This window comes from Cololabis saira, chromosome 12 (genome assembly GCF_033807715.1).
Source record: "Cololabis saira isolate AMF1-May2022 chromosome 12, fColSai1.1, whole genome shotgun sequence".
Classification (NCBI taxonomy): domain Eukaryota; kingdom Metazoa; phylum Chordata; class Actinopteri; order Beloniformes; family Belonidae; genus Cololabis; species Cololabis saira.
The window spans coordinates 13,752,651-13,778,534 of record NC_084598.1 but is presented as its reverse complement, the minus strand read 5'-3'; the positions used below and the strand labels follow the sequence as shown (position 1 = coordinate 13,778,534).

The window sequence follows — 25,884 nt, the reverse complement described above, 5'->3', positions numbered from 1 at the left end:
ATCGGTTTATTTTATCAGCTGTGCCACACAGGCAGTCGCGATGGCCTTCAGCACTCTCTGAAGGATGATAAGTGCAGTCATGTCAAAGCACAACCAACGGCTACCTTACTCTGAATGTCATGTCAAGTTGTGTTGAATGTAGCTTGACATCCAAAACAAAAGCCTCAGGTTTGTGAATGCTGAACTGTTTCACAGCAAATAGTTTATAACATTTATTTTAGTTACAGGAAGACATACAGAAATAAATAACTTATTTATACATAAAAGATGTGCATACTGGTACATAAAAAAAAGAAATACTTAACATGTACCATTCACTTGGTACAAAAAATTAAAAAAACAACTTTGGTGCCATTCAGTCGAAAGTGCAGATGGAGGATATTAAAGTCCAGAAACACGTAAGGCACGTCAGAAACTGTGAATATGTGACGGCAAGAGCGTAAAACAAGAATAAAGTGATCACAAATATGAATTGAAGTAAAATATTAACACGTGGCTAAACCGACTTGTAACTAAACATGTGCAAACTTACTGTGCTCACGTCAAACACAGCGGGGCATTTAGCAGCTGAACAGGGCCTTCTGGTACCGAACCAGGACTGGGGGGGCTGAAATGTTTGCTTGCACATTCATTTATCACGTGTGCGCGCACACACACGCACACACACACACACACCCACACACACACATACATGCCATTGTTGCCACAGCAGCCAAATATTTGATACTACACATGCACTGGTTGATCGGTTGATAATTCAACGCGCTGGTTCCGACTAGTGGTTGGCTAATCAGATACCAACAAAAACAACATTTTTTTTGGTACCCAATCAGTCCTGATGAGTTAATGTATTTGAAGAAAGTACTTAGAAATTTGGTGCCGACTTTTGTTTCTCTTCTGTTGGTGAACACGTTGCGGCGCTGAAGCCCCCACGCCCTTGACTTGAACGTTTGTCCCGGCACGTACAGAACACCCCAACGTGTAAGGTAAAAACTCCCACCAAACAGTTCAACACTCTGAAGGACCGTCGGCCTGCTGAACGTCCTCGGTGCAACGAAGCTAGCAAGTGTTACAAGGCTGAAAAGGAAGCGAGAACAAACCTCAACTTTCACTGGTTGATAATATTGTTACACACATTGACATCAGAAGGTCAGACATTAAAAGCCACAAATTGTATCTATAGTAAATACTGTTCACTACAACAATCAACCACTCAAAACCCAAAGCCCACGAAGGTGTCGGTGAATGTGTGGGGACATCTCTGGTCACTACGCTGCTGCAGGGGTAACACCATCATCGTCCAGTCTGGTCCTGGACCTCAGGACCTTCAGTACAGTCATTTCAGATGACAACTCTCCGTCGGCCATCTAATCTATTTTGTGAAGAACATTTCAATGTCACTCCCACTTAGGATGAGAACTTCTTTGGGATGCATCTTTCACACGTAACGTTTTAATTGTTCATGCACTCCACCCATCCCGTCGTCTGTGGGATTCAAAGGGGACTCCCCGTCGATGAAGGAGGTTGCTCCGTCGTGCTCTCCATGTTCTTCCTCCTACGTCCCAAAGAGACTCTGCTTTTCTGTTCAGGCAAAGGCTGCGTTTTCTTCCTGTACGTTTTCCTCTGTGGACTGTTGGGAGCTCCCACCTCTTCCAAGAGCCTCTTCTGAAATACCGCCTGGAACTGAAAAACAAAGATGAGTGTGAGGAGCCGATTCAAAAGTGCAAAGTAATGAACAGAATATGACATCCGGGAACGTCTTGGCCATACCATGTCTTGGGCAGTTGTGGTTTGCAGTGTGGCGGATGTGCCTGTGCTTGCGGTCGTGCTTGTGGTCGTGGAAGTGGAAGTGGTGGGATTCTGGCTCTTTGGGGTGGCGCAGTACATCTCCAGGTGGTGAAGTTCACAGCCAGAGGACTTGCAACACTGGTCCACGATCCCTTTCCGTCTGGGCCGAGCACCGTAACCAGACCAGGAACCTTTACCTACAGACAGATTAACGTTAAAAGATCTCCTGTATTTCTGACTTGGTCCATATCAGTAAAATTAAATAAATAACACAGACCTGTTTTCCTGTTATCTGTCATTTTGTGTTTAGGATCATTTGAAACCATTATAATTATATTTTTATCATTGGTTGTCCGGTAACTAAATCTGAACATACATTTCTCAGTCAGATATGAAATCTGGGTACATCACAAGTCACAAACGAATCACTTGAGCTTGTCCTTGTTGTCTTTGGTGAAACTCTGAATGCATCATTAAACACCACCTTATGAAGTATTTTCCTTTGCTGTAACTACAACAGAGATGCTGTGTGGAGGTGAGTACGGAGTATAACATGCTTTAAAAAGTTCAGTTTTATTGGATTGTGCTTATTTGCAGCACTGGTGGTTTGCATGGTCGTCGTACACGTCAATGCTTATTTGCTTTACTCACCAATATTAACTCCAAATGAAACAAGAAACAAAGAATTTAGTTTTTCATCGTCCTTTATTCTAACAATCAATCAAATTCTTTGCAAGATCCAGACGCCAGCTCTTAATATTTGGTGTAAGACTGCACAACAAGGGCACAACATTACTAAACCATCTGCATAGATCAAATAATATTATTCCTCACCAGACATCTAGTTTTAGATTCCCTCAACTTTCTGCACAAATATACAGCCCAAGAAACTCACAGTTTGATAAAAACAGTTGCTAAATGTTTGTTTTAAATGTTCTCACTAACACCCCATCTAACTACATATCAGGTGACAGGAATCTCAACTATGTGACCAATGCATGTATACGCTCTAGCCGCATGATTAGATGACCATCGTGATTGTGATCAAGCATTCCTTGCAGACTTTCCTTCAGGATGTTGCTGCCGTGAACTGGGATGGAGTTAACTCCATCCCCACCATGGCTGACGCCTGGTCTAACTTTAACAATACATTTTAGCCTCTGGTTCGCTCATGAGTTGGCGGAGCTCAATCATCAGAAGAACGCCCTCCGGAGGATGGTTCATTCCTCTCCAGTAGCTGCTGACTGTCTTGCTTTCAGGCAATGCAGAAAAAAGACCACTCTGGTGATCAGGACTGCCAGAATCTGCCACTTTAAAGAGGAACTCAGTGCCCGTGGATCAGATGCAAGAAGTTCTGGAAAACAGCTCAGTCTAGCAAATCCTATCAAATCTGCTGGCTTTGATGGACTAGAGCCCATCTTCCTGAAAACAACAGCTCATATCATCGCTCCCTCCATCACCCAAATATTAACCTCTCTCTGCAGCTCTTCCACCTCCCTTCTGACTGGAAATTGGCTGTGGTCTTTCATCTCTTCAAAGGGGGCTCTATTTCTGACCGAAACTCATTCTATTTTGCTGCAGCGAACGACTACTCACTTCAACACAATCTCAAACTCACACTTCTGATGTCTCTTTCCGCTTATAAGCAAAACATCCATCAGGTTGATCATGACTATTGTTCCTGTCATTTATAATACCCATATTTCTATAAGTATTTTATGCTTTTAATCATCTGTCACTGATTTTTTTTTACACTGACAGCAAATTCGGAGCAGTAGTCTAATTAAGGAAAATCCAATTCAATTAAGTTATAGTCCAATTCATTGAAATTGAGTTAATCCAGTTCATTCCAATGAAGTCCAGATTCTAAATGTATATGCACAAAAAAGAGAGATTAACTCAGGTGAACGGCAAATTATCCTTGATTAGTGTTTACAGAAATAGCTCTAAAATAAAATAATAATAATAATAATAATAATAATAATATTAATAATAATGTTCACTTTTCCTTCATTGATCTCTGTTGTTGTTGTTGCACATCAGGGATTTCAGCCGCAACAAAACCATTTTCCCACATGAACGCTGGAGAATTTTGGGGCATTCATGGAAACTGGACTTTCTCCGTCATTGCTGTGCACACATACACATTACAGCAGAAGATTCTCTGGTGGAGACATGCTCTCGAGCGTGAAAATAACCTGAAGGACGGTGGAAATGACGTACAAAGTTTACTGTGGAAATCACAGTCCTACTGGATGAAAAGGCTCCATAATTACATGTGTCTTTTAATACAACGTTGCTGGATTTAGCTCATTATTGCTCCGGGAGGCTCGCGCTGCAGCTCCTGCTCCTTTTCTGCACCTTTCTTTGTTTTTAGTGAGAAAGCCGAGCTCCTCTCAGATAACAAGTGTTTTAACAATAAAGCTATCGCACACTGAGGCACAGTGTTCTGGTGAGTGCGCTGCCATGTTGGTGGATTGCCATCAGTCAGATAGCAGAGGCAGAAGGTGGCCTTGATCTGAGCAGGGCGAAAGGTAACCAGGTGAAAGGGCCTCTGCGTATGTGGGAGAAATTATATGAAATGCTGCAACATCCTCTGCACTATGACTGTTATTGAAGCAGAAAAAACAATAGAAACTAATGATTCCCTCCCTCAGACATCATTACTGAGCAGAGGGCGGATGCAGCTGGGAGCGCCGGGGCCACAGAGGTTTGTTGTGGATAGTTGGATGTGTTTTGGTTGTTGTAGAGCTGATGACTTGAATGTAGTTGCTTCAGTGTTTTCATGTGGACATGATGGCCATGAGCGTATCTGTGTTACACATCTGGGCCGGTGTGAGTGGAGCAGAACCTTCACAACACTCACTTCTATCAGTATCTGGATGTTTATTCAAATCAACATCAAAAAAATCAGACTTTCTCTTGGAACAACCTGCCAATTTATTTTTATTTACAACTGATTCCTTTTTTTTTTTTTTTTTTTTTAAATCATCTACATTTTTCTTCTCCTTTCAGCTCACATCCCAAGAGCTGGTCAAAGCATCTGATACCATGTACAGAAGAAATGGCCAAAGATGTTAAATAAATATAATGATTAAATCAAAAAGAACATTAAGGGTTATCTGGAGGTATTGAAAAGTCTTAAATTCTGTTTCCTTCAAAGGAACCTTAAATAAAATAATACTTGAATACAATGTAAATCCCTCTCCTATTAAAATGTATTCAAGATTCATCAGATATGAAGTTCCAGCCATGTTCAAACGTGGTTCTGATTTTACAGTAGCTGCAATCTTCAGCTGAACCGGAACGAGGAAATAAAGGACGTCTTCAGGTATTTCCTAGAGAGCAGAAGAATGACCCGCCCCCATGTGTCTGCCACGTCTCCTGTGATCCAATCCACACCCCTCAGCGAACCCGACAGGAAAGAGCTTCCGGGCGTTACTTGTTGTGATATTGCACAGTAATGAAACGCTGCACCTCCAGAACCAGACACCAGCGGTGGATAATCCAGGTGCCATAAAGTAAAAATCCTGTCCAGCAGTTGTTCCAACCGGTCACTAAACCAGCTCTTCTGCAGGTAGATGGATGGTTGTTAGTGAAAACACCTGTTTTAAATGTACTGGCTGATCCACAGGTATATGTTTTAATGAGCAAATATCAGCTTAATGCAAATAAAATTATTTGACTAATGGTGCTTTGAGACTGACCCATTTCAAAATTGGTCTTAATTTAAGATTGATTCAAAACTATTTTTGATTTTGTAAAAAAAAGCACATTCAAGAGGTGTATAATCCAGGTGCCATAAAGTAAAAGCTGCCATGTTTCTGGATCAGCCTGTACATTTAGAGTAGGTGTTTTCACTAAGGACCTACCAACTACCTGCAGAGGAGCTGGTTTAGTGATGGTTGGAACAACTGCTGGACTGGTTTTTGACTTTATGGCACCTGGATTATCCACCTCTACCAGACACTGGACTGCTGTACTTATGTAATTAGAAGAACTGCCATCACACAGATTTAACACACATCTCTTGGCAACATAATGCAGCAGTATCTACCTACGATATGATTCTGCACCTCGTGTTGTTCAGGAAACCTGGGAAGTACTGAATACTCAGAAGACCGGCCCGATCTACCACACCGAGCCTGGCGGCTTCCAAAATAATAAACACAGACAAGCCCTGAGTCGGAGTTGATTACTGTTTATCCAACTTAAACCCAGAAAACCACGAGAACCAGACGTCTGATGAGCTCTGAGACCAGAGCCCGCTGATATCACTACTACCCATAATGCATCAGCAAATAATCAACTACGAGTGGAAAGATTAACACTGATATGTCGAGGCTTAAATATCACTTTAACCTCATTATTGTTTATCTAATCATTTGCACAAGTTGTAATAGAGTTTCTTTATATAAAAAAAGAAAAAACAAACAAGAAAAACTTTGTGACGCTTTCAGACGGTTTATGTAACTGAGAATTATCAGCAGACATTCTGCTTCTCTAAAAACACCACAGAACTGAAAACAAATGTATCAGGTACTAATCAGCATTTTATGTGGAATTTCAAACGAGTATCTGGATTTTAGGAATTCAGATAAACCTTGAAAACACTTGAAAATACGGAGTGAAGCTGCTTTAAAGCATCCAGAGCAAATTTATTTTCCAGCTGGTTCAAGCGAATGTTACCAGCTCATTTCTGAAAAATGGATTTGTAATCACAACTTAACCTTAAGCATCTTAAAAGGAGAATTGTTGATTTGTCTGTTAATTCAGACATCCACACATAAGTTCTCTGGCACAGGAAATGTAATTTTCCTTTAAAGAACCAATGAAAAGATGTCAGAAAACTCACCTAAATAGATCCCACGGTCGCCGCACACGAAGATGAGGTCGCTGAGGAGTTCAGAACCGCAGCGGAGCCTGGCGGCCTCCGAGGACGTCAGCCAGCCGGACAGACTCAGGCTGGTGTAGAACATGCAGATCCGAACACACAACACCTGAAGACGAGAAGACAAGCGTCAACGCAGGTTCCGAGGAAGAGTCGATGGGTCGTCCGCCTCAGACTAATGACTAAAGAGAGCGGGACTGAAGTAACTGAAGTGAGACGCCCTTCAAGCACCGATCACGGACACGCTTTTTCTCCTGTTTCAGATCTTTAGTTTAAGTCTTTGTCTCTCATGGTATACAGGCAGATTGAAACATCACTTTCTTTTTTATCATCCTGAGCCAACAGGCCACAACGGGAAGAGTTCCCTGTTAGCGGGTCGGTTGTATCCCCACTCATGCAGCTTTCATACAGATGTGAAGCCAAACTTCCTTTATGTAATAAAGCCGATGACAAGCGCTAACATCTAGCTGTGGAAACACAGACTCGTGGATGTTGAAGTCGTGTTCTTGGACTGATGCTGGGACTGCAGTTGCGAGTCGGCTTCAAAGCGTTCCCGACCTGACTGGCGCTGGCGACCACATCTAAGGAGACTCACGGCTTCATAAATCAGTTTAAGTCATTAAGTCAGCAGTTGTCATCCTCAGTTACATTCTCCTCCAGCTCAGATTGTTGCACATGTGTCTACACTGTTGTTTTTTTTAAATGTGTTCACCAGAAAGAAAACAAAAGCAGTCCTGACTTCGGCTTTGGTTGCTCCTTTTCTTTTCTTAAAGAATTTCAAATATGACTTTGGCCAGATGTTTATTCGTTGCATTGTCAGCTTTCAAAAGTGAAACCTGTGGAGGAATGCATGAAATTTGTTCTGGGGGAAGGTGGAGAAAATGGGGATTGGGGGGGGCATCACGAACATGCATTTTCTTATCCGTCGTGTAATCACACAGCCTGGGTAGATGTGACGTTCAGCTCAGCAGATAGACAGGTGATAAACGTCATTTCTGAAATAGAGCTCCAATAACAACTCCACGTATCATGAAGCCGTTTTATCCCCGAGATCATCATTAAGACTCAAGACGTCCACTCAGCTATCTGCTGTCAATCACCAGATCTGTGTCTGAATTATGTCATTTCAAACCTAAACTTATTCAAACTGTCATGAAAGTCATTAGGAGCTCATCTTTAGTTTTGTTTGGCTCTTTTTATGTCTTTTTATGGAGAATAACTTTCATAACAACTCTTTTTATTCGTTGTCTTTAAATCAACCTGAACTCAATCAATGCAATTTCACACCATCACATGACAGCAGTGGGGTGATGATGGAAAGCTGTTATCAGATCGTCAAGGTAAAAATAAAAAATATCAAACATTCAAGTTTCTTTTTGTTTTTTAAATAAAAACATTTTGGAATCATTTAAAGTCTTTTTTTCTTTCAGACCTGACATAGAAACAGGTAAAACCCACTACAGTTTATATTTGCGAGGAGATATAAAGACCTTTTTTGTTTTATGACTTCACAATTCCTTTATGATTTTATGGAAATTAAATGCACATTTGGCACCTACGGCAGGAACAATAAGGGCATAAATAAGTCACGATGACTTTAAGAGCTTCCTCTGAACAAAAGTCTCCATTTAAATCCAAGCGAATATTGTTTTATAGTCATCTCTGTGCAGCCGAGGGGCCAGGAATGCTTCTGATGCAGATTCGTAGAAGTGATTTATGAGGTGAATATTTGAATCTGGTGCGCCTCTGCAGTAACCGCGGCACTTTAACCACATGAAAGGTGAACTGGTTTATGCAACACTGTTAGCTGGATTCTCAAGATTCAACTTCAACACTTTTTTTTTTTCTTATTGCAAAGAACCTTTGTTCAGATTAACATAAACTGAACTGCTGTTCAGCAGAGACTTTTCATGCAGACACTATGATTACGCTTCATCTGGACTCGGATAAAGAACCAGCTGCTCAAATTCAATGACAAATATTGTTTTGTTCAGCTGAATCTTGCAGAGTGAAACAAAGTCTTACCTTGAGTGTCAGCGACCTGGCAGGGTGGCTGTGTAAGGAGGGCATCCTGTCTGAGTGGACGGGCTTCAGGAGAGCAGCGGTCTTATACCGAGGCAGCAGGAAGGGAGGTCCACAGCAGCAAGTCGTCCCTACTCCTCTCTTCACACCGTTTCTGGCTCTCTTCTAAGGACCACTATCAAGATTATATCCTGTGCTATCTCTGCTTTGTTTCCATCCCAGACGTGAGTCATTGTCGCAGCCTGAAACTGATTTTTCTAAGACCTAGTAGCACTTAGTTGCTCCTTCCAGCTGAAACTGGTGCAAATGTATCAGAAAGGTGCAGCCGAGTTTCATTTGGAGGCTGCGGACTGTAACTAGTTCTGCTGTGAGGGCACAAGGATTCTTGTGACGTAGTCAAATGTTTGCTTTTGTTTTCACAGGGTTTCCATGAAGGAAGTGTTTCAAAACGTTAATCTGAAGAAATGGGCTTCAAGTGGAAACCTTGATGGAGAGGCCGTTATCTCAGCCTCCTGCAGCAGGTGCATGCAGGTCACCTGGGAGACAATCTGAGCGGGTCACGTCTGGGCTTCTTTACTCTCAGCACATATTTACTGTCATGTGAATGTACACATCTAGGAAATATCCTAGGATTCTGCAACAAAACCCATTAAAAAATACTTTGGACAAAAATTCCCAACAACCTCCTTATCGCCGGATCGTCAGATAACAGTTACCATGGTTACTGTAGCAAGCACAGATGTGCACGTGCCAGCACTTTCCTTTCTTTTTTTCCAGGCTGCAGTAAAAGCTGCTTCTGAATCTGCGAGGCTGGCCTCATTTCACACTGTCCTGGAGATAAGTTTGGTTTGCCTGTGCATTGATTTACAACTAAAAACAGCTTGAACAGCAGCACATAAGTGTCTCTACTGCCGCCTAGAGGTGGACAAGTCGGAAACAGGACTTTTCAGCTGATGAGGGGACTAATGTGCTCTAAAATCGAACTCCAACGATCAACAAGCAGAACTGTTTTTTCTTCAGGATTCATACACATCTGCTGTGTTGAACTTGATAAATAAGCAGATTTTTTTAATCCAAAATGTTGTATAGGAACAAAATCTCCAGCAAAAAAATACCCTGATGACATAATACTTCAAGAAATGTTTCCAGCATGCAGCCTGCATGTATCGTAGCACCAGCACAGTGGACACATCATCTACTTCTGGTGCTGAAAACGGAAAGCTACTCATAGCAGAGTATAAACTATATCATCTTTAAGGGTTTTCATGACTTTATTTACTAATTATGTAACTTTACAGTTCAGTAAACCTTTACTATAAAATTATACACAAACTCTTCAAAAATAAATTCAATAATTAAACTTTTTTCTAAAAAAAAAAGAAAAAAAAGAATGCAACATTGAAAACTGAAAGTTCCTGGAGAAATATCTCCCTCTGCTGAACTTTTTACGTTTGAACACAACTTAAACTATGGAATATTTATTTCATGTATTTGAATTTTTTAAGTATTAATGGTTAACTCCCAAATTTGTCAAATTTGTTAATTTGATTAAAGCAAAGAAATTGAGCACAATTCTAACACTGATCAGTGTTTAAAGTCTCAGCAGGACTCATCCATTTGAGGCCTGTTAATCATTTAACCGCGGAAACGACACGGTATTTGACTCTAACCAATAAGAGCACTACCCATAGGAAAGATTTAGGAATTTCATGAGAGAAGAAAATGTTTGTTGGATCCTATGGAGTCAAGCCCTGGCACTCAACGGTGCCACACGTGTCTAGTTTTTAAAATAATATTGATAAATATCAAGGCAAAGTCACTATTTTACAATAAAAGCTCTATGTTTAACAGCCCAGCTGCTTTCCAAAGCCTTGACAGCAGAAATACAGCTTGAACAAAAAAAAATTAAGGGGATTTAAAGTATTAAAGTAATTAAAAATTAAAGTATTTTGTGTGCGTATTAAAGAAATGCAAAGAAAGCAAATCACTGCAGAGCAATACATTTATTCATCAAATGGTTGACAGAAACTTAAGGCATGTATTCAGTGCTATAAACAGGGGAAGCTGCTAATTTCCTACGGTTTCACCACACCCAACTCTTTATTTTTTACTTTTTAATGAGAAGTATACTCGCATATAGATGTGATGAATATAAGTACCGGTACGCTTAAACACAAAACATATTACTGAGACAGGTTCATGACTCCGGTCTGGAGAGCTCTTCTGTGCCCGAGTTAAAGGGCTGAGCAGACGGATGGAGTAAAGACCCAGGACTTACCTACAGTCTGGGTCTCTGCACAACGAGTGAGAAATTCTCTATTAAAGCATCAGATGAGACTAAAACACCGTTGTTGTTCACATCAGTCTGAAGACACCATCTTGTTGTATTTGGCCTTCAACTGAGCAATCTTATCATCCCTTTCCAGCTCACTAAAGTCAAAGTCCTGCTGGATTGATGTGGAGGTGGTAGCTGCTCCCAGAGACTCCCTACTCATCCAGCTGTGGTTGCTACCCGGGTCAGCGTCTCCGCCGTGCATGTTCAAATCTGAGTCATTGTTCCAGGAAGCACCCTCGGCTTCCTCATCACCAGGGTCTTGCATCTCATATTCCCCCCTGACACCGTAGCCCTCGTCTTGCTGCTCGTCCAGAGACTGGACTGGCTGCAAGGCTGCCACTTCATCCGGCACCTGATGTCTTCTGGCAACCTTGACAGAGCAGGTGTCCACTTTGGGTTGGGTGTGACAGGACTGAGGGGCTGGAAGAGCGGCCCGGACTGATGATGATTTTCTCTTGAGCGCAAAACCCTTTTTCACGTGTTGTTTTACATCACCCGAGGCATTTTTCACCCTGTTTTTGCCGCCAGATCCCAGCTCCTGCAGAAGACACAAACCAGCATCACATAAACCTGTTGTTTCGTTTGATTGTAAGCAACAGAATTTCATTTCATTTTGGTTCTCAAGTGCCCAAAAGCTTCATGTGGTCCAACTAGGACTGGGCGATATGGACCAAAAGTCATATCTCGATATTTTCTAGCTGAATGGCGATACTCGATATATATCGATATTTTTTCTGTGCCATAATTGGGGTTTCCCCCAAGGCATTATAGCATAGCATCTCTGTTAGCTTCATTTTTTTCTGAGGCAAACCCTTAAAAAAACAGTCAGTTTTAATACAAAGCCTCGTGCCAAATGTCACACAGGTTCCTTTATTAACAGAGGTCTGCACAATATCAAAATGTATAAAACAAATGAATTAAAAATAAACTGCCTGCATAGAATAAAAATGCTTCTTGAATAAAATAAAACAAATATCCCTTTCCTGCATAACAATTAAATTAAAATACACTGTGCAATTAATACAATGTAGATAGTAACAGGCAGACTTTTCCACTGAGGTTGACAGTTGTGCAAATAACAAAACATTTGTGCAAATCTCAAATAAAACATTCAAGTCAATTTGTCACAAAATAAGCTATATCAAAATCATATGGCGATATATCGCCCAGCCCTAGGTCCAACATAAACAAATATTCGGCATGTCTGCTGGATTAGCGATACCTGCAGCTTGGACAGTGAAGCTACCAGCAGATGAAGATTTTAAATGGGTTTTTAAGAATCAATCAGCACACATTCCAACTTCAAATTCTGTCTGCAGGATCTGAATGTTTTGTTGTTTTTCTTCAAAATTTGCAAATAATGACCAATGTCTGAAAATGTCAACTTGAACTGTGTGATCAACCTTGGAGAGACTTTTTCTTGTATATATTACAAGGCAAAGAGGAAAACCATGGGCCAAGAGATAGAAGCTTTGTTTAGGGGTCAATTACATGGAAAACCTGATTTGTTTTGGGTATTATTCTGGCCTCATGTTTGGTTTCTTAAGAAAGATTTGCTATGCAGGATTTCAAAGTCAAGAGACCTCCAACACTTCTTCCAGAGCAGGGACCTGAGGTGAGGAGAGCCGGGTACTGGAAGATCGCAACAGGAAACCAAGGAAAAACTGCAGCAAAGAGTTGAGGTCGAGGGGCATGGGGGCAAGCTTGTACCAGGAGAAACAAGACACGTCAGACCAACATCACATCTTCTAAGCTCCCACAGTAGTCCACTGAGGACGCAAGGCCTTGGTGGGTGGGTTGAAGCCAGGCAGCGCAGCTCACAATGACGACCATCAGACTCACAGCACAACAAGAACTGAGGTGGCCTTGGATTACCACGTGCCTCAGAAGACCATGACTATTATTATTATAATAATAGTTAGTCTCAAACCAGCTTCGCTGTAGATATGCTGCCTTTGCTGCAGGGGGGACGCCGACATGATCCACTGCGCTGTGCCCATCTTCCTTCTTCTCTTCTCCTCTTCTTCCATTTTTTATTTATTATAAGTATCTCTTAGCCACATTGTTGTCCATCATTCTTGTAGTTTGTTGTGCTGGTCTGCCCCCCCGACCACCTCAGCGTCTGCTGTCTACATCTCTTTATATAGTCATCCCTGTAGTACACCAGTTAGCCATTGTGTCTGTGTCTCTCCTTTCTCTGTTCTTCATTCTCTCTGTCTGTTTTCTCTTTTCCTGCTCTGTCCGGCTGGCCTCTGGCAGGAGGGCTCTCCCTTATGATCCAGGTCCTGCTCAAGGTTTCTTTCCTCCTAAAGGAGAGTTTTTCTTGCGACTTTTTGGCTTAAGGTTTTTCTCCCACTAGGGGAGTTTTTACCTGTCACTGTTTATGTTATGTTTATGTAATAATTGCTCGGAGGTTTATGTTCTGGGTAACTGGAAAGCGCCTAGAGACAACTTCTGTTGTAGTAGACGCTATATAAATAAAATTGAATTGAACGCCACACTGAAGCCTCAGGGTTGGCAACACAGGGTGAAAGCCCAGACCCAAGAAGTAAATGACCGTCCAAAGTAAATCTGTAGAAATCTAACATCAAAAGGTCCGATTTGGAGAGCTAATATTAGTTGCGTTTCCATTAGCAGAGGTTCCGGGTCCACGAAAGGTCCTGGGTGAAAAAATGTTCCTGTATTCGGAGAGGTACTCGGCAGTGTTGTGCATGAACGCGTTCAAATGAACATGTTCATTTCTGTGAGAACGTTGAACTGAACGCAACGCATTTTCAAATAAAGAACTAGAAAGTGAACTTTGTTAAAAAACATAAATTATTAATTGATTGTCAATATGGTTTTAGGGAAAGTAGATCAACGTCGATGGCCTTGATGGAGCTTATAGAAGAGCTTTCAAGTGCAGTTGATGAGAAAAAATTTGCAGTGGGGGTTTTCATAGATCTGAAGAAAGCATTCGATACAATAGACCATGATATTATTTTGGAAAAGATAGAAAGGTATGGAGTCAGAGGGGTGGGACTGGAATGGCTGAAGAGCTACATTAGACATAGAAACCAGTATGTTCAGGTGGGGGATGCCATGTCTATGCCAGCAAACATCCCATGTGGAGTGCCACAAGGGTCGATAGTTGGACCAAAATTATTTATTATGTACATAAATGACGTCTGTAAAGTGTCAAACATTTTGAAATTTGTAATTTTTGCAGATGATACAAGTGTCTTCTGTTCAGATGATTGTTTACAGAGGTTAATGGAGAAGGTGACAGTTGAACTAGGCAAACTGAAAATGTGGTGTGATGTCAACAAATTATCTTTGAATTTAAACAAAACCAAATTTATGATTTTTGGAAACCGTAAAACACATTTAACAACTCAGGTAGGTTTAACAATAGAAAAAGTTGATTTAGAAAGAGTATATGAGAACACTTTCTTGGGGATAATAATAGACCATAAATTCAGTTGGAAACCACAGGTAAGCCAGGTAAGATTAAAAATTTCCAGAAGTATCGGAGTATTGAGCAAAGTCAGACATTTTTTTAACTTTAGATCTATGAATACCCTATACTGCACGCTTATTCTACCTTACTTGACTTACTGTGTTGAAATCTGGGGTAATGCTTGCAAGACCACACTACAGACAGTTTGCACAATACAGAAAAGAGCAATACGAATGGTGAATAATGTTGGTTTTTATGATCACACCAATTTATTATTCATCAAGTCAAAAGCACTCAAATTCATGGACCTGGTAGATCAGAAAACAGCTTGGTTTATGTTTAAAGCCAGAAAAAATCTACTTCCTCCCAACATACAAACCATGTTCAGAGAGAGAGAGGGCGGTTATGCCCTCAGAGACCAATTCAATTGGAAACAACCGATCTGGAATACAGCTTTGAAAGTAGGTGCATTTCTGTCTGTGGCGTGAGGTTATGGAACACATTACCAGAAGAATTAAAATATAGCAAAAATGTGTTGAATTTAAAAAAAAAAAAAAAAAGGTATAAAGACATGATGATGGATAAGTACAGACTTGTTCCCGGGTAATGGAATGATGGCATAAAGAAAGGAAACAAAAGGATGGGTATATTGAGTATCATTTTTATAATAATTTAAATAATCCTTTTTTTTTAACATGTGTGTGCAGATACATGCATGTATGTAAGTGTATGCATGTGTAGTGTACATATGTATGTGGATATGTAATGTGCTCGTATATATGTATGTACATGTATGGATATATGTGTATGTTAGTACGTAAGTAGTTAGGTATGCATGTAAATATGCATATGTTTTTTGTTGTTGTTAGCTATTATTCATTTGTTGTATTTATTTATATTTATATGTAAGAAGGGGGGGCATTCATAAGCCGAGGCTTCAGCCCTGCCCCTTTGGTCGTGACCTAAGTGTACATGCTTGGTGGTGACCAATACATTTTTTTCGGGAATTTTACACATTGTCTCCCAAAGAGTCCAACGGTAAAAATCTAACCTTTCTAAGCAAATTATGTCCACCTGCGCTGAGAAAACAAGTGCGACCGTCTGCCTCGTCCGTCTGCCTACTAAATTCAAAACGTCATGTGGAGTTAAAGCATCCGTCCAGTGTGAGAAAATATCTGCAAGTCCTTGACAATCCAGTCACACTGCTGCACCTTCAGGGGGTTGATTTCCCAACAACAGGTAGACAAATTGATAATGGACAACAATGTTGGCGATTTACAGCCTGAGTAAAGTTGAAAAGCCACTAGGACAATACATGATTGTATTCAGCAGGGTCTTCAACCCTGTCCTGCATGTTTTAGATGTTTCCTTGTATCATCACACCTGATTCTAATTAATGCTCGTCATCAGCTTGTCATCCAGGTCTGCACAAGACTGTTAATGACAGTCATTTGTATCAGGGTGCTGAAGCAGGGAAATATCTAAAACATGCAGGACAGGGGGTCCTGAGGACCAGGGTTGACGACCACTACAACAGTTTTAGGATAGGGTGGAGTTTCATTCATACTTCTCACCTAAAAATATTGAAATTAACTGAATTAGAACTAGTTCAAAATATAAATGGTTAACTATGAACGTGAACTGTTCATCTTTAAACTATGTGAACTGAACTTTGAACTAGTTCATGAAAAGTATGAACTTGCACAACACTGGTACTCAGATTGGCCAACAGGAACTTCCTGGCAGGGGGTCTTTGCTAATCAGGATGTCTAAATTACACTCAGCCCTCTCACATGACCATAAATCATGTGAACACAACTCATGTAAACCTGGACCAGAAACCTTTTGCTGCAAGTACATTTAATGAAGATGGAGATTTCAACCGGCAAGTCGGTTCAGGCCTTGTTGGTATGGCCTGTAACGACAAACAGTGTCACAACCCAAGTGCACCTCCACAGAATACTCTCAGGGACACGAAAGCCTTTAAAAATTAGCTAACCACATGTGGAGCAGTTGGGCAAACTCCCACGCCCCTTCCAGGACTCCATTGAAGCGTGAGAGTTGTTCACAAACAACTCACACGCTTCAACATGACTGAAATGTTGAGGCGTGCCTGGTTTAAAGTGAATTAAACGTGACTGCAGCCGGAGGAAGCTTCACGCTGACGTCAACTAACATTTTACAGTTCCCTTTTTGCAGGCATTAAAGGGGACCTACTATGAAAAACAAGTTTTTTCTTGTTTTAACATATATAAAGTGGTCTTCCCTCACCCTGCCAACACAGAGAAGGAATTTAGCAACCGAATTCTGCAGGGTCTGTACAGCCCGCCTGGCTGAATCTTACAGTGTCATGTGACTTCTACGAGTCGTTCAGATTCTGCGCCTATGGTGACGTCACCATAGGCGCAGAGGTTCGCCCTCCGCTTCTGAAACCACGCCCACAACCAGCTCAGCCGGCCGGAGCGCCAGCCATTGTTTAGAAGCGGTGAATCGTGTGGCTGTTTCCACAGCGATGGACAGTTAAAATGAGGTTTTGCATCGACATTTACCTTAATAAAAGGATCAGTTCCAACAGCACGGACCCGGCAACTGCACACGAGTCAGCGGTAAGTGACGTTAATTTTTTATGTTTTTTATTTTTTTTTTTTCAAGTATGATCTTTGCATGGGCTAAGTATTTAGCTTAGCTCCGGAGCACCGGAGCCCCGGACCGGACCGGACGGGGAGCAGCTCCGGTGCTCCGCTGTTACCTAACGGAGTGTTCGGTAACAGCGGGGATCTATTAGTTATACATTTTTTGTCTGTTTATGGTTTCAGATCTTCCAAGCACCTGAAGCTGTTCAACGACACCTTCAGAAGAATACACGGTCCTTCCTTGAGCCAGCAATAGTGCATAAATGTTATTTATATACAACTTATGTTTTTATTTTTTTAACAATAAAAGTTGTCATTTGTGAACATTCAGTTTTGTGATTTCTTTACAGTTAACATGATTCATTTGTCTTGTAACATAAGAAATGAAATGATGAGGAATCGGAGTAAATAACTGTGGTGTACCTGTTTAGAATTCAATTAAATCTTCCTGTGTGAATTAGTGTGAAGACGAGGTGACTAAAGGCTGATTTATGGTTCCACGTGTCACCAACGCAGAGCCTACGGCGTAGGGTACACGTCGATTTAACGCAGAACCATAATTCAGGCTTTAAGATCCCAGGGAGTCGTTTACACCGTGTTACCGCATGCGAGCGTCCGACTATCGCGTCGAGCTGCGTGACATCGGACGCTCTCTGTCCACACTGAAACCGTTAAACTCGCGGCCGGTTAGGACAGTCCAATACAATAAAAATAAAGCAATGGAATTGATTTTTTTTTTTCGCCGAAACTCGCTCGCATGGGACACGCTTTGTGTACGGAGCCGCTGCTCTTCAACCAGAGTGAGGCTTTGTTCCCTCCCCTGCTACACGTCATTCAGCCAGCCAATCAGCGCAGAGCCTCATTATCATAGCCCCCCTCCCCTCAGGATCCAGCACAGATTCTGAGGCTAGAAGCGGTAAAACTAGAGACATGGCTCAGAGGCTGAATTTCTGATTTATGTAGAAAAAACAAGCTTTAGATTGTTTTTAAGACATTCAAGGCCTGTTTAAAATATACATTAAATGCCATAATAGGTCCCCTTTAAACAAGCATTGTTTGTGAACTGATAAAATCTTCTAATGTTAAAGCTTAAATTTGTCAAAGGAACTGTCATGTTTCCCCAGGATTTCCTGTTGCTATGTTACCACGGTGATTTAAGCAACTGAAATGTCACGTTACCTTCTTTGGATTAGTAGATGTCAACTCTGATCTCGGGGAAACGGCAGAGCCTGGTTTGAATGTCTGTGGTCCACTCCGGCTCTGCATGCCCCTCCGGATGCACAGGTAAATGCGTCCATGGTAGATGACCACAGCATTCTGGTTGTCTGGCGGCGCTGAGCCCTCAGGAAGCAGGCGGCTGTGATGAGTCTGCCTGCCAGGTGAAATGTCCTTCAGCACCTCCCACGCTACACGGTTGGAGGAGACAAAAGACATCTGCAAGGAAGTCAGCCGAGCACAAAACTCTGTGCCCAGTAATGAGCGAACGTTTTCCGCCACTTTACTCCCGTGGTGTGACGCCGCTCCCTGACTTTTTCTTCCAATGACAGCGGGACAAATCCATATGACTCTCGGGGAGTCTCCTGTGCTGCTGGAGGAGTCGCAGTCTGGGACAGGGAGGTCCATTCTTTTTAGTACTGAGTGGGGTAAACTCTGCAAGGGGATGTTCTTCACCTCAGCCTCCACAGGAATATAGATCTCCCAGTCATTAGAGGCAGCCATGCTGTCAATGGATACCTGTGCACACACAAACACTTATCACTCAAGATGTAAGCCACTTGATGAATAGCTTAATAACAGTTCAGTTGTGATTACACTGTGATAGCAAAAATGGGGTTACTTTCTTTTTAAACACACCAACAGTGGAATGCGCAAATTTACAAATCAAAAGACTGGTTAGGGGACAGACAAGTCCTACTGTCTATTGTAATACTCTCCTCCGGTCAGGCCAACTACTTGTGCAAGCCAATGTTCTTTTTTAAAAGATATTTGCTAAAAACAGCTTAATATGTTAATGTAAATTTTATTCACACATTTCCATTGTGCAGTTTCATTAAACCAGTGTTTCTCAATCCTGGTCCTCGTGGGCCCCTATCCTGCATGTTTTAGATGTTTCCCTGCTTCAGCACACCGTGATACAAGCAGAGGCGGAAAAAGTACAAAAATATTGTACTTAAGTAAAAGTACAAATTTTCTGCTTGAAAATTACTTAAGTAAAAGTAAAAAGTACCCATTAAGAAAATTACTTAAGTAAAAGTATAAAAGTACCTCAAATTAAATATAATAAAGTACCAAAAGTACATGGTGTAAAATGTACTTAAGTACAAAAGTAAAAAGTAAAAAGTACAAAGTACAAAATTCAAAGTACAAAATTATTTTCAAAAGGATTGCAAAGAAATGAAGAATCCAAGAATTTGCTTACAACTCTAAATAATGGTGATATTATTCTGACCCCTTTAGCGTTTGTTTCCATTAACCCATTTTAATTTCGTCGGCTTGAGCGTCGGCTGCCGCTCAAGGCTGATTTATGGTTCCGCGTTACACCAACGCAGAGCCTACGGCGTAGGGTACGCGGCGACACGCACCGTACGGTGTGCTTCGCCGCGTAACCTACGCCGTACCTTACGTCGATTTAACGCGGAACCATAATTCAGGCTTCAGTCCTCATCGGTACTCGACGCGACGGCGGTTCCTCCGGCCTTCCGGCCCTCCTCTGCGGCGCAACTCTCCCGGGGGCTGCGGCTCCTTCTCGGGGAGGCCGAGTCTCCCCGTCTGCCCCAGGTGTCTCGCATGGATCTATAATATTAACGGTATTAAAAGGTGTCTCGTCACGGACCCGCCGCCGGGCAATCACGGGCAATTCACTCGCCCCCCTTCCTTCCCGTCCGCCTTATCGACGCACACCTTACGCCGTAGGCTACGGCGTAGAGTGTGCGTCGCCGCGTACCCTACGCCGTAGCTCTGCGCCGGTGTAACGCGGAACCATAAATCAGCCCCCGCTGTGCTGTTCTCATGGCTTTAATTTGTAGCGGGTAACGACGTGTCCAATTTTAAATATAGCGGATTAAAAGTACGATTTTTTCCTTGAAAATGTAACGAAGTAAAAGTAAAAGTACAGAAAAATGAAAGTATCAATAAAAGTACAAATTCTCAAAAATCTTACTTAAGTACAATAACGAAGTACTTGTACTTCGTTACTTTACACCACTGGATACAAGTACCTGTGTTATCAACAGAGTTGTGCAGACCTTGGTGACAAGCTAATGAGGACCATTACCGGTAATTAGAATCAGGTGTGTTGGTGCAGGGAAACATCTAAGGCCCCGTTTACACATAGCCGGGTATTTACAAAAACGGATATTTCCCCCTCTACGTTTTGAAAAATTCCATCGTTTACACAAGATCGTTTTCAAAATCTCTTCGTTTACACGAACAGCATAAATATGCTGTTAAGGTGCTATGAGCAGCCAAACCTGCAGGGGGCAGTGTAACAAGAAGCGTAAAGTCATGCTAGCCAATCAGAGTCCTGGAAAAAAACGTCAACAAATGACATGTGTGAAGCCTGAATAATATGGTTCCGCGTTAAATCGACGGAGTTTCTCTCCCGGGGCGACGGAGCAGCTTGACCCGGCGGATACGTCTGATCTCGGGCTGTGAGCTGAGGCTGCTCCCCGGGGGCGGCGGCTATTCTCATCTCCGAAAACATTGGAGTTATTTGGATAAAATGAGCCCAGGTTGCGGATCTTAAGGTTACCTTTATACCTGAAAAAATATTAAAACTTAATACAGTGCCATATTAACAGCGCTACAGCTGAAATTAAAGCAGCTTTTGGCTCTCTGCTTCCTGATCAAGTTAGGGATGAAAACGAGGGGGAGTAGGAGAAATGGGACAGGCACCTGGGCCAAGTGCCCTAGATCTCAAGTGCCCTAAAATCTCCCCCTTCTTTTTTAGGGGTTAGGGAAGAAAAGAAGTACGAGTGGAGAAAAGAAGGGCGAGTGAAGGAGAATTGGGATTGGCCCTAAATCTCCGTTTTCCTCTGTTTAGACGCAAATGTGAAAACTGAGTTTTTGAAAATCTCCACTTTGGCCGGAGTTTTCAGAAATGATCGTTTTTGGTGACTTTGAGCTCCGTTTTCGTGTAAACGAACGGCCAAAACGCATGAAAACGCCTCCGTTTTTGCTCCGTGTAAACGGGGCCTAAAACATGCAGGACAGGGGCCCACGAGGACCAGGATTGAGAAACACTGCATTAAACCAACTAGCCTAAATTGATGTCTACAACTTGTATTTTGAAATGTAATCCGTGGTTCTCATTCCTTTTACCCTATGCTGTCAGGGCCATGCTCATACAGGAGCTTATTTTATTTAAAAGCGTACATTTAATATTTAACATTAAAGGTTAAATATGTTGGTCTTATGTGTTGTGGTATACCCTGGTCTCCATTTATCTTGCATTAAAGCCTGTATTATTAGTAACCCGTCTTCTGAATTATTACTTCCCAATAGAAGGCTTAAGGGCCATTCTAATGGATCCTAATGGGGTCCAGTTCAAAAACAACAATTAGACAGCTGAAACCTGGATCAAATCAAATCTTAGATATAGTACTGAATATATTCAACACAATTTATGAAACCCTTTTTCAACTTGTTAAAATGCAATAGAGGGTTATTCCACTTAGGGTTATTTCTTATGCTAAACCAGCTAAAACCTGGATTAAATGATCTCTTATATAGTAAAGAACACGTCAAATACAGTTTGTGATATGTGAAACCTTTATGTTATTTGTGAAAATGTAAAACATACCAGTCTCCTCACCCACTTGCAACAGATGCAAGTCTGCGACTGGTAATTTAGTACATTCTATTTGGTTATGCAGTAAAATTCATACACACTGGAAAGGTATTTTCCATTGCTTCTCTATGGCTTATGGGAGATGTTGGGAGCCAGATCCGCTTGTGGCCATTCTCAGGGCAACTACCCCTTTGTCTTTTGCCAACAAATATCAGAAAAAGGCTGTTCTATTTGGAACTGTGATTGCAAAAAAGCTTATCCTCCGGACTTGGAGAGCAGACACTGCACCCACATATGATTTGTGGCTGAGAGAAATGGCAGATATGTTTCACCTGGGGAAACTGAGACTTTGTAACGAAGACAGGGAAGACGTGTTTAAGAAAATGTGGGACCCTTTACTGCAATGGTTTCAAAGAAAAGACAAATTTATCAATGGGAACCTCCTTGCTGTGTGTACTACTTATTTTACTTTTTACTCGGTACAGTTTTCTTTCATTATAATGAGATTATTGTAGTGATTGTGAACTTTACTATTTTCTTACAAGATGTGCTGAATCTGTTCAAGTTTTGTTTGTGTTGAGGGTGAGGGAGGGGTTTTCTTTTTATCTTTTCTTTTTTCATTTGTCTGTTCTGTATCTTTGAAATTCTGAAAAGCAATAAACATATATTAAAAAAAAAAAAAGCTTACCAGTCTCCCTCCTTTTGACAGTGAAACCACCTCAAACCATCCACCTAACTATTTTCTACACCAGCTACTGCAGCTCAGACATTATTGTGGGTTAACCTGGTCTTTATGGAGGTAGATTTGTGTCTTAATTAGTCAATCAAAAAAAAGATTGCTTCAATCAAAAAATATATTTTCAATAAAAAAAATTTCACTTCAATCAAAAAACATTTTTCAATCTAAGAAAAAAAGCGTTTGAATGAAATATTTGAGACTAAAAAAATGCATTTGAACACTGTCTTTCTTTGATTAGAAATGTTTTCTTTGATAGAGTGAAGTTTTTTTGTTTGAAGCAACCTTTTTGATTGAAGTAGTGTTTTTTGTGTTTGGGCCATATTATGTAGGACATTTGTGTCTTTATCATTTAATCAAAAAAGAAGTTGCTTCAAAAAGAAAAAAACATTTTCAATGAAAAAAAAAATCACTTCAATAAAAAAAACTTTCAATCAAAGAAAAGTGTTTGAATGCAAAAAAATATTTGAGACCCTAAAAATTGCATTTGAACACTTTTTTTGGGATTGAAAATTTTTCGATTTGAAGTAAAAAAAAATTTTGATTGACGTGAAAAAAATCTTTTTTTTATTGAATCATTTTGACACAAACATCCCGCAGTGGGCGGATGCTTCTGCTTCCCCATTGGTCAGACCATATTGACATCTTTTTTTTTTGATTGAAGTGAATTTTTTTTTTTATTGAAAATATATTTTTTGATTGAATCAATCATTTTTTGATTGAATCAATCATTTTTTGATTGAATAATTAAGACACAAATCTACCTCCATAGGTCTTAGCAGCCTCGCTGCTCTAGCACGTGTTTGAATGGCCCTTTAACTTTCTGGGAAACCGAAAGTTAAGCCTCATTCAGTGACTGGTGGACCAAAGCGCGACCACAACACGGTGCATCTAATTGCCTGGTCTGCGCTTCATTGTGAAATAGATCATATTTTCTTCCAGGGGAAGATCCTGGCCTGAATGTTAGTTTTAGCTTTAGATAGAAACCTTAAACAACGCTTTTGTTCGACTAAAACACGTTGTTTTATAATTTGACGTCTCTGCCGAGGCGTGAAGGCTAATTTATGGTTCCGCGTTACACCACTCACCGTACGTTGCGCGTCGACGTGTTCCTTACGCCGTAGGTTCTGCGTCGATTTAACGCAGAACCATAAATCAGGCATAGGAAGACGGTAGGTAGACTGTTATCAAACATTCTTCGGATAGAAACCAACTAAATTATCAACCAAACGGGACATCAAAGTGACGGTTTCCAACCACATAGGTAACAACACGGTTTTAACAACACAATATTATATAAAGTTCCGCAAAAAGCACATACCTGGATGCTGCAGCCTCACTTCAGTTCGTAGGGTTTATTTCCAGTTTACTGTAAACCCAAATTATTTCCGGAAACGACCTTTCAAAATAAAAGCGCGTTCGAATCCAACTGTGGTTCCACACAGACTGCCTGGTCTTAGGTTTTCTTACATACTTTTAACTTTACAGACAATAAAATATTGTCTGTAAAGTTAAAAGAGCATGAGGCAAGAATAAGAAATGAGACTCATTAGCGCCACGACGACCGTCGGGGTTCCTGCAGCCAACAGCGAAGCCGGTGTCGTGCCAAAAAGTGATTGCCTGCCAGAATCTGATTTCTCTCCTGAAAATGGGTCTTTTTACCTGCCAAAATTTGATTGAAGGCCAAATACAGTTAATGAAAGGTTGTTTCTACCTAAAGATTTTGTCTCATTGTTGAGCTTCATAAAATAAATACTAGAGCTCTCAGGATTGCTTTTAACTCTTTTAAAGGACCATTACAACACAAAATAGGCATTTTCACCTGCCAAAAATTGATTGAAGGCCAAATACAGTTAATGAAAAGTTGTTTCTGCCTAAATATGACTTGATCTCATTCTTGAGCTTCATAATCTGAAAATCTGACGTTTTAGCGCTGTCGTTCAACGGGCTGCTGTGCGCGCTCCTGCGGCCAGAAATCAGAAGAAATCAGATTCTGGCAGGCAATCACTTTTTGGCACAACACCGGCACGGGAGCGCCGTTCAAATCAAGCTCTAAATATGACTTACAATGTTATCTTACCTGGTCAGTAGGAAATGAGCCATGTCAGCATCTGTTTTCAGTCCCAATTCAAGTTGAAGCTGCCTCCATGACTCTAACGCATATCCAATGTTTACTCGTGCGCCGCCGAGAACGCGCATGCAGCGTCATGTGACGTCACATCCGCAGGACAGCGCGGGAAATTCCGGTCCGGAATTGCAGCACATTTTGCAGCACATAGCCTGTTCAAGGCAACGGAGAGATACACTAGAGGTCTCATTCTTTTTGGTTTGGAACGCTTCATCTGACATTATTACTAGAAAACTTAAAACGTATACGAATTTTTTTCATAAATCCTGCCTCAATCCTGCCTCAAGCTCCTTTAAGTTAGTTACTCTCTAAGAGTGACCATCCTACAATGAGGAAATTCCTGAATTAAAAAGTAATCGATGGCAGAGCCATTCCAGGATTTCACCAGCTTCAAGAGAAATACTTACTTACTTAAAGGGAGCAGTTTTGTAGCATAACAGATTCTGTTCTACCTCACTTTTATAAAGCAGGAAGCAATTATTTAATTTTACAATTTTGTGACTCAGGAATGTTTAAGCCATGCTTAAATTGAGACAATAAAAAATACCAAAAATTTGCACTGTCTGTGATGCAGCTTGTTTCTAGCATGCTTGTTTATTATAGGAAGTCACTAAAATCTCTTTTATTCAGTAGTAGCCCAGTTAGAACAGGAACAATCACCTTTATTACATTTCCTGCATATTCTGCAACTTTTCGCATATTTCACAACTTTATGCATATTTTGCAACTATTTCGCAACTTTTGCAATTTCACTGCATAAAATCGTACAATAACCCTGCATATTTCATCGCATAATCAAGGATTTTTGCCCGCTTTTTTCTGGAGGGTCTAATAATGCAGTTGTTGGCCTGCAAAAAAAGGATGAAACTATTTTCAGAACAAAAGTGCATTGTGTTGCAGAGGGATAATGTGGCTCTTAACACATGTAAAACTGACCTCGGTCCTCCCCACATGACAGCAGTGATTCTCAACTGGTGGGTCGGGACCCAGAAGTGGGTCACAGACCCGTTTTCAGTGGGCCCCGGGCCCCGGGCCCTGTGCCTTTAGATGATGGTCAAGTTCTCAGGTTTTTGGGTATATTTCCCTATTTTTTCATGTATTTGCAGGAAAACACCACTTGAGT

The 25,884-nt window shown here is 41.1% G+C and overlaps 2 protein-coding genes across 2 annotated transcripts; both read right to left on the bottom strand.

Moving 5' to 3' along the window:
* Window positions 1–276: 276 nt before the first annotated feature.
* On the bottom strand, window positions 277–8,908 carry igf3 (insulin-like growth factor 3). Its single transcript, XM_061734784.1, has 4 exons — window positions 8,705–8,908; window positions 6,644–6,788; window positions 1,771–1,985; window positions 277–1,683 (listed from the first exon to the last, which is right to left on the bottom strand). Exons 1-4 carry the CDS (start codon window positions 8,747–8,749, stop codon window positions 1,495–1,497), a joined length of 594 nt encoding a protein of 197 aa, XP_061590768.1. The 5' UTR covers window positions 8,750–8,908; the 3' UTR covers window positions 277–1,494.
* A 1,794-nt stretch (window positions 8,909–10,702) lies between these two features.
* LOC133456310 (uncharacterized) lies at window positions 10,703–24,003 on the bottom strand. Its single transcript, XM_061734783.1, has 3 exons — window positions 23,955–24,003; window positions 18,288–18,842; window positions 10,703–11,574 (listed from the first exon to the last, which is right to left on the bottom strand). Exons 2-3 carry the CDS (start codon window positions 18,825–18,827, stop codon window positions 11,062–11,064), a joined length of 1,053 nt encoding a protein of 350 aa, XP_061590767.1. The 5' UTR covers window positions 18,828–18,842; window positions 23,955–24,003; the 3' UTR covers window positions 10,703–11,061.
* Between the last annotated feature and the right edge of the window lie 1,881 nt (window positions 24,004–25,884).